This window comes from Helianthus annuus, chromosome 3, assembly GCF_002127325.2.
Source record: "Helianthus annuus cultivar XRQ/B chromosome 3, HanXRQr2.0-SUNRISE, whole genome shotgun sequence".
NCBI classification, from domain to species: Eukaryota; Viridiplantae; Streptophyta; class Magnoliopsida; order Asterales; family Asteraceae; genus Helianthus; species Helianthus annuus.
Window position 1 is genome coordinate 114,400,897 of NC_035435.2, and position 9,675 is coordinate 114,410,571.

General features: G+C 36.8%; 1 protein-coding gene across 1 annotated transcript; it reads right to left on the reverse strand.

The window, feature by feature from the left end:
• Positions 1-4,880: 4,880 nt before the first annotated feature.
• LOC110929641 lies at positions 4,881-8,242 on the reverse strand. The gene is made up of 3 exons (XM_022172807.2): positions 8,006-8,242; positions 6,492-6,857; positions 4,881-5,707 (listed from the first exon to the last, which is right to left on the reverse strand). Exons 1-3 carry the CDS (start codon positions 8,126-8,128, stop codon positions 5,000-5,002), a joined length of 1,197 nt encoding a protein of 398 aa, XP_022028499.1. The 5' UTR covers positions 8,129-8,242; the 3' UTR covers positions 4,881-4,999.
• Between the last annotated feature and the right edge of the window lie 1,433 nt (positions 8,243-9,675).

Here is a 9,675-nt window from a genome sequence, read left to right on the forward strand (position 1 = left end):
TCGGTTCCGATTCGTGGCTATACTATAGATTGTCGAGTTGATGATGATTAAAACACATTCTTATATGTATTACAAGTCATTTTTAATGATCAATCAGGTTGCATGTCATCTATATCATTAATCATGTCATTTTTCACAAAAATCACTTCTGTTGACTTTTTAGAAATAGGTTTGACTCGACATTAAGCATGCATGTAGTGGGAATCAGTTAGTAACCTTTAGAGGGTTTGTTTCCCACCTAATTACCAATCTATAACAAGTTTCAATTCGAGAAATTACTGAAAGAAATCCGTTTAATCGGAAAGTCAAAGGTTATGAACACCCAGTTTGACTTTTACTAATAATCAAAGCAAAAACGGATTAAAGAACGAATTGAATGCTTACAAGAGTCCTATAGAGGTTTAGTGGACACTAGAAGTCGGCCTTGATGATCAGTTTAGCTCCAGAAGTCTTGCCTTGAAGGTTCTTGAATGTTGAGCACTTTGGTTACTATGAAAAGTGATCAAGAATGATCAATAATCTGATTTAAAGCCAAGTTTTCAAGGTTCCTGTAGTAGTAGCCATGCAAGGCTTGTTATTGGTTAATTTGGAGGCAGAAACCAGCTGTTACCAACTCAAATTCGGACCCAATTCGACCCAAACGAATTTTCTGCTCGCTGGCAGTCCCACGCGGCCCGCTTGGGCCTTCCCAGGCGGGTCGCCTGACCCTTGTTTCAGCCAAACAACTTTCAATGTTGACAGCTTTGACCCCTGAACTTGTACGCGATGTTTCGGCTACTTTTCTCGACCCGTAAACCCCCAAACTTGGTTTCTAAGAACCTTAGGACTTTTACCAACATGGTAATGCCCTCGGATAACTTTGCGCTCAACCGAAAAGCCCTGAATTCGACGTTGACGCTTTTAGTCCCTTAAGTACGGTTTTGGCCATAACTTTCTCATACGTTGACGAAACTTCATGAAATTTTTACCACATATTCTAGTGAGTATATTTTAGCTATACAAAGCTTCGGGTCTGCCAAAAGTTCACTCAGAGGTATAAATTAAACATGTTGACACTTTTGGCCCCTATAGTTTGAAATACTTCACTTTTGTGCAATTTCCGCGTCGTATGATCCATGAACCATCCGTTAAAGGTTATAAACATTATGTGGGGTTATCATAGAGCCTATTTATCCATTGTTGACACTTTGGACCCTTACGTTCCATAGTTTTCACTGTTTGTCACTTTTAGTCCCTCTAAAGTATGTTTTCACATAACGGAACCTTATGACACGTGTCAAGACATTATTGGACGAAATTTTTCGAGGTGTTACAAGGAACATTCAAATTCTAGTATTCGGAATGAAGATCCAATTAGCAGTCACAATGAAGAGATGAGTACAGCCGAGAACTCAAACAATGGAGTTGAGGATGCAGATTCGTCCTCATCCTCAGAAAATGAGGTTATAAGAACAAGGAAAGTAACCGATGTATACCGCAGAACAAAGCCTTTTACAAAAGCTCAGGTTGATACTTTATATGATAACGGGTGCAGTAATTCAAATGACATGGTGAACTTTGTCCTCTTTGCCGATACGGATCCGACAACATATGAAGAAGCAAGTAAACAAGCCAAATGGAAGGATGCTATGGACAAGGAGATGGATTCTATAATTAAAAATGAAACCTAGGAATTGGTTGAACTTCCAAAAGGTCAAGCACCAATAGGTATGAAGTGGATATACAAAACCAAATATGACGAGCATGGGAAGGTGAGCAAGCATAAAGCAAGATTGGTGGTGAAAGGTTACAAACAAAAATACGGCATTGACTATCAAGATGTTTTCGCTCAAGTAATAAGATTTGATACAGTCAGACTCGTGTTGGCGTTAGCTGCATATCATTGATGGCATTTACATCAAATGGATGTAAAGACAGCCTTTCTAAACGGGAACTTAAAGGAACAAGTGTTCATCGAGCAACCAGAAGGGTACATTGTTAAAGGAGAAGAAGGAAAGGTATGTAAACTAACAAAGGCACTCTACGGATTAAAACAAGCACCGAGGGAATGGTATAGTAGAATAGAAGGGTATTTCATATCAAGTGGGTTCAAGAAATGCATTCACGAACATACATTATTTATCAAAATAACCGAGAGGGCAAGGCTCATAATCTGTCTTTATGTCGATGATTTAATTATAGCAAGTGACTTATTACTAATGTTAAACAAATTTAAAGAGTCAATGAAAGAGGAATTCGAGATGACAGGTATGGGGGTTCTGCATTACGTCCTCGGAATGGAGGTCTTGTTTAAAAATGGAGATATTATGCTTTCACAACATCAATATGCAAGAGGGCTGTTGGAAAAGTTCAACATGACGAACTGCACGGGCATTTCCACTCCAGTGGAGTACGGGTTACGGCTGTCCAAGCAGGACCCTGATGACGAAATAGAACCTAACATCTACAGGAGATTAGACGGCAGCCTTATGTATTTGACTAATACGAGACCGGACATTATGTTTGCAGTCAATAAGATCAGTCAATTCATAGAACAACCAAAGAGAAGTCATTGGGAAGCTGGAAAAAGAATCCTAAGATATATAAAGGGAACAATAAACCAAGGATTAGTGTACTCAAAAGGAAGTAAAGGTTCGTTACTCGGGTTCAGTGACAGTGACTATGCAGGATACATCGATGATAGTAAAAGCACATCAGGATACGTCTTCTATATCGGATCTGGAGTTGTGGCTTGGCAATCAAAGAAACGAAAGGTGGTAGCTCTATCATCAACGGAAGCGGAATATATCGCACTTTCAATGGCTGGGTGTCAAGCACTTTGGCTCAAAGGAATCTTGGATGAGTTAGAAGAAAAATTCAATCAACCTCTGGTGATCTACTGTGATAATAAATCGACAATATGCTTAGCCAAAGACCCAGTGTATCACGGTAAGAGCAAGCACATAAGAATCAAAAACCATTTTATTCGGGATCTGGTCAAGAAGGATCAAATTGAAGTATGTTATTGCTCTACTAAACAACAAGTTGCTGGTGTTCTCACTAAAGCATTGCAACCCAAAGATTTTCAGCGATTAAAGGAGTTCCTCCATTTTAGAGAAATCTAGCTTTATTAGACGGGCAAGAATTATAAGCTAGATTATGTTACATAAGTATGTTATTATTATTAGAATGTATTATATGGTGTTATTAGTATTATTATTATTATTCGATATCATAGGTTGAGGCGGTTATCCTTATGTGAACCCCTCGTATATATACCAATTTACCAATTCAATCAAGAACTTTATTCAATCTCTTGTTTACGAAATCAAATCTGATAGTGTGATTCAATCCAACACTAAATTCATCACCATCATCATACTGTATTTTGTATTTCTTTTCATATAATCCCAAGTCAATTGAATATGATCATGATACCCAACACACTGGTATCAGAGCCAGGTTCAAATACTCGATATTGCAAATTTCCTTTGATTTGTTGTGTGTTTCTTGTCGAATAGCCAAGGAGACTACTGGAAATCAAAATTATTGTCCCATAAATTTTTTAGGATGTTATTATTGCTTGGAGTTTGGTAACCGAACTGTTAATTGCAAATTGCATGAAAACAATGACGCCTCTGCCTTAATCAAAGAAATCATTGACATGGGGAATCAGGATCAAGTAGAACGAATCCGACACCAGAAGGCTACTCGGGAGAATATCTAGTGACCAGGACGGAGAATGGCAACGAATAGAATCTGATATACAAATGCATCTTAATGCAAAACACCATGTTACTTGCATTTTAAGCCCTCTTTATACGTCTCAAACACTCCTTCGGTGTTGAGACGAGATTAGAGAAAAATGAAATTCATTTTTTAAGGGGTTTGGGTCAAGTATAAATCAAAATTGAAGGGCTACTGGAAATCGTTCAATGTGTCTTTAACATATTAAAATTTGAAAAAAATTATTAGATTTTAATAACCTCAACTATTGGCCGTTGGCCGCCAACAGTCTCAACTTAAAAAATAACCACTGGCGATCCAAACTTTTAACATATTGGCCTCCAATGTACGCTGATTAACAGAACCCTAACGTCGTTAGTCTCCGTTCGCCGGAAAAACGTTTTGCTAGAAAAGGTGTCCTAAAGGTCCGATCTAAGTTTACAAAGAAGTTTGGGACGAAAATGTTGAGTTTTCTGGCCAAAAAATTGAGTTTTACGGCCAAAAAGAAGTTTTCCGGCAAAAAAAATGAGTTTTCTGGTGACCTCGATAATTGGGGTGTTTGATAGAAAAAGGTTCCTAAGGACCGTAACAAAGTTACAAAGAGGTTTGTGACGAAAAGGTTGAGTGTTCCGGCAAAAAAATAGTTTCCCGGCCAAAAACGTTTTTCCGGTGACCGGAGACTAACGACGTTAAAATTCTGTTAGTCAGGATCTATTGGAGCCCAATATGTTAATAGTTGGGACCGCAAGTGGTTATTTCTGAAGTTGGGACTGTTGGCGTCAAACGACAAATAGTTGGGAATATTAAAACCCAATATTCCAAAAAAAAAAAAAAAAAAAAACAAATTAAGTATGGATCAACTTCGGTTGCAAGGATTTGTAGTAAAGTTAAACGGTCCAGATTGTCACATTAAAAAAATGTTTAGTCCGAAATGAAAAAGGAACCGGGACGTCGTCCATGTTCAAATTGATCATGGAAATCAAGAACTACCGAAAGAAAATGAAGCTTCCTATAGTGAACAAGAAGAGCTTATTAGAATATACAGAAAACAGAAAAGCATTTAAAGATTTTCAAAAAAAAAAAAAAAATCTTGTAGATTACTACTGTATTAGGTTAATTCGATATATAATTAGCGGCCTTAAGTAGTTAAGGAAGCCAAGAAAGATTAGCAAAAATGATTTTAACCAATCAGATTCTTTACTAGATTCCTCTAAGAATGATCACGTTTCTATTTTATACAAAATTTGATCTTTCAAAGGGTAAAAGGGAAAGGAAAAAAACGGATGTTAAGACTTTACAAGGTAAATGTCTTCGGAGGACTCATGGTAAAGGCCTTTGATGAGGTAATATTACCAGTAATGACATTAGGAGCCATAGTGTCCTTCACCGCAATAGGCTTAACTTGAACCACTTGCTCGGGCAAAATCTTGTCGCCATCCACCTTAGCCAATACTTCAAAATGCATCCTTGTGGTCGTCGGTTTTGTTCTCCACTTGGGATAACCTTCCAACTCTGGCCCATTCCCGCCCAACTTCTCTACCTGAAACCCGATCTTCACAAACGTTTGGGCTGATATGTCTGCTTTCAACAGCTTGAAAGAACCATTCTCACTGGCTTTAGAACCCAAGACTGAGGAGAGTAGTTTATCTAAACCAACCAAATGTGTGTTTGACCCGTTAACAGACTTAACGGGCCAGAATGTTTTTGACCCGTTAACCAGCAAGTTGTGCTTGTTCTGGTTAGCAGTGGGAGACGGTGTAGGAGAAGTGAGAGATGTAGGACCCACGATGGATAGAGGTATTATTTGCCCTCGGGTACGAGCCACGTGTCTCAGACGGTCAGCTAGGCTCAAGATACGTGATGCAAACCCGTTTTGAGCTTTGGTCAACGGAAGACCAAACTGAACGGGTCTGAGTAAGCTGACTGATTTGGCACCCTCGACTCTCACAACTGCCCCATCGGCTATGATTACTTTCCTTAGCTCACCATCGTCAACGTGATGCTGTACAATATTTAACATGATAATCAGTAAACAAGTTTCAGCATTGTTCTAAAAATGCTATTCAAACATTTTGTCAGTTGTAAGAAACACTCGAGTCTTTATACGTGTTCCATAGTTATAGTTATGAAAAGTTTCAAAACTAGAAGAACACATATGAAACTTGCTTACAGTTTGGTGACTTTCTTAGCCGTTACGTTATGTTAAACGTCATAACGAATCACCAAATTGCAACCACGTTTCACAAATGTTCTGCTTAGGCCATTCATTCATAAAAAAAGTTGCAACAATTGATCAATATTTAAGCTTAAGTGGTCTTACGATTGAGAAAAGTTTGAATAAATCTAATGGAACAATGGTTAAACTTAAATTGTTATAACAATGTTTTCAGAACCGAACCTAACGACTATATAACCGTTCTGGCTGAGTCTGTTAGAATCCTCTCAATCTAAACAGGCGAACCAAACCGCGTGGTTCGCCAGGATTCCCATCCCTTCCAAAATCTTATTTATTAATCCATTTACTAGTTTTAGCTCCAGATTTTGTTGAATTGCAAATCAACATCAAACTATAAAATAGTTTCAAATATTTAGTAGGTCTAGGTCATTTGGGTTTGTAACCGGTCCAACCAGTAGCCCGAAAGATAAGTTGGCCATTTTGATAACCGGTCCGGTTATAAGTAATTCAGTTATAACACATCACTTTCCCATAATTTACAAATCTTTCTTTTAGCAACAAAAAGCTGAAACATTAAAACAAACTGATGATAAACCGAAACATGACTTACAGGCAATGAAAGTTTCATGTTCTTGGCATCTTGAATCCAGAGCTCTATTGGACCAGCAAGCTCAAATGGAGCCAAAACAGGTGACCCATGTGCATTCTTCATTTCCGTAGTCTTCGCCTTCGCTACCAACACATTATCATGGTTGTTATTACTTGCCTGATCCTCCACTTGAAGAATGGGTAGATCCTCATGTTGCCAGTTATTCACATCGTCCAAAAGTTTCAATGGAAGAACCATATTGTCAATTTCAATATCAATTTCGTAAACATTGGATCGACCCACAAAAGCATCCCTCAAATCAAACCCAGATATCTTAAGATCATCTGATTGAAGCCCTAATCCCCTAACAATAATTTCCTTCAGATCCTGAAACCAAAATCAATGAAAAACATTTATTTAAATTTTATATTTTTTTTACCGCCTAACTCAAACGTATTCTAAACCTACTACTAAATCCAAAGCAATGTCTATTTATCGGACTAGAAACCTCAACCGCTTCAGAAAATACATTTCCAGTACACTTTAGTACGGTTAGTTAGAGGTGTGCATAATCCGAGATAACCAACAAATAACCAAAATAATAGACATAACCAAACCAAAACAACCAAACTCATCCCAGAATCCAACGGTTTAGTTTTATGTATATTCCAAAAACCGAATTTCCAATTCAGGTTCGATTTTGCATGTACTGAAAACCTAAACCGAACTTGACCAGAAAAAAGAAACATTTCGTATTGAATTTATTGATTATAATTTTACTTTTCTGACGCCAGAAGCTTTGGACCTACTTAGTCGAGTTCAAAGGGTTATGCATAGTAATGTTATAACCGCGAGATCTATAGACGCAGTTTTTAAAAAACTTAGTTTTGCTATTAAAAAGGGGATAGCGGCGCAGCTTGTTGCCCGTTTACCAACTATCTCATAAATTCATAACATGACTCTAAAGTTCTAGCCATACTAACAAGCAAATATTTTAATCATAATCATAAAATTTGAAGACTACTATGTTAAGAACTCTGTAAAAAAAAAAAAAAAAAAAAAAAAAAAAAAAAAAAAAAAAAAAAAAAAACTAATAAATGATATACCACAAAATTTTATGCTAAAACATGTAACAATCAATTAATCGTAAATTAACAAAAAAAAAAAAAAAGGTGGATCCAAATATATAATAACAAATTAATCATTAAGTCAACAAAAAACTTTAGTCCCAAATTCATGATCTTGGCCACCTTTTCGGCCCAAAAATTTCAAACCTAAATGCAAAACCAAAAAAACCTAAACCGAATCAAACCCATTTTGAAAACCAAAAATCTGAAAATGAACTTTTTTTTAAAATCATGTCGGTTTTTTATTCGGTTTGAGTCCAAAACCAACCCACGCACACACCCCTATGGCGCTAGGCTAGCAATCAAAACATGTATATTAATATCACAACGATGATCGTAATCCGGAAGAACAAGAACAGTAGGTTCAATTTTGGTATTAATTCAACAGTTTATGATAAATTCACACACCGATATGGCTTTAGGATAGCGACGAACGTCTGTTGTTGAAATCGCAGCCATCGAAGCAGTAAACTGAATCATAAGCGTTAGAAACAATGCGTAGTTAGCGAAATTCGAACCTCTAACAGCCATTGAATCGTCGATTTCAAATCGAAAGGTGCGATGTTTTAAGAACCCCGGGGATTTCAACAGGTGATCAAATTTGGATTTGTTTTATTTGGTGTTTTTGGATTTGTTTAAGCTGTTTGTCTTATGTTGAAGATAGAATACAAAATTGGCTAAATGGGAATGAGTTGAGGGATGTGCATATGAAGAACATGATGACGTGGAAATGATGGTAGGGAGGATATTCCGGTGGATGGGTTTGAGTGGTCCACCTAGACCCGATTCCGGTAATTATGGCGGGAATGACAAGATTGTTTGAAAAAATGTTTATTAATATTTTTGGAGACTAATTGATTTTTGATTAATTGAATATATTTTTTTTAGGTATGCAAGCTTACAAATTATGTTTATGTCGTCCACATAATTTTCAGTGAAAGTTCATGTCAGAACGAGACGATTTATAAATGTATCGTTTTGATTTGGGTCAATATTGGTTGGATTAAAATTAGCTTAGCTTATAATGAGTTGTTTAATAAATAAAGTATCTAAGCAGGTTCATGAGTTTACGTTTACTATGATAGATAGTGGAGACAAACAATAGTCATGGGTGTTGCTCATGTTGAACATCACAAGTGATGATTCTGATCAAAGCAAACACAAAGCACACATGTTGGTCGAAATCTTTGAAGACACCTTTGATTAATTAGAAAATTAGAAACAAACCAACAGGTACAAAACGAATGGATGATTTATATATCCACTATAAGTGGTATTGTTGACTCGTTCTTCAAAGAATGGGTTTATTTAGGAAAAAATTCCCTTTTCTATGAGTCAAATTGGGTCATCTCAAAGTAGTCAACGGGCCAATTTGGTTATTTCAAATAAGTCATTGGGTCAATTCGAGTCATCTCAAATTAGTCAAACGGGTCAATTTGGGCCACCACAAATTACTCAACGAGACATGACCCCCCCCCCGGTTACCCAACGCCGGTAAGCGCGTAACGAGGCATTGAACACGAAACGGGTGATAACATGCGCGTAACATGAAATCGAACAAATAACTTGTTACACCCTAACTAGCAGCGGAAACAAAAGGGATGCAACAAACACCTCTAGTACAAGCACGTTCTTTATAAAGATACTTTTTTTAACGTTAAATTATACATCACGTTCATTGTTGATTACATACTACGAGTATGTGTTCCCTGTAAAAGAACAGATGATTGCATAAGCCAGAATATACTATTCTGATCAAGAAATAAAGACAAGTTATGAAGATTAACTCCTTCCAAAGATAGTGAATCTTGAACACTAACAAAAGATCTGTTTGAAGACTCAAAGATTTGTTTGAAGACATGAAGCTCTGTTGAAGAAGTACAAAAGTCTGTTCAAGCCCAAAACTCTGTTGACGGTTAAAGCACTTTTAAAGAGGACTCATCATCTGTTTGGGCCAGAACAGATGTTTAGAAACAAATGACAAAGGTTTAAAGAACAGTTGCTAACAATAGAACAGTATCTGTAAATAAGTTTTTATGAGTCTTAAAACAGTTGTTATGATTCCTCTGATGTTTCTA

Bases quoted from the DNA above. Each gene is read 5' to 3' on its own strand.
- LOC110929641 (XM_022172807.2), bottom strand. From the start codon at position 8,128: ATGGCTGTTAGAGGTTCGAATTTCGCTAACTACGCATTGTTTCTAACG. The intron at 6,858-8,005 runs GTGTGTGAATTT...TTTTGGTTTCAG, and splicing joins GCTATCCTAAAGCCATATCG to GATCTGAAGGAAATTATTGT. The intron at 5,708-6,491 runs GTAAGTCATGTT...AATATTGTACAG, and splicing joins ACATGAAACTTTCATTGCCT to CATCACGTTGACGATGGTGA.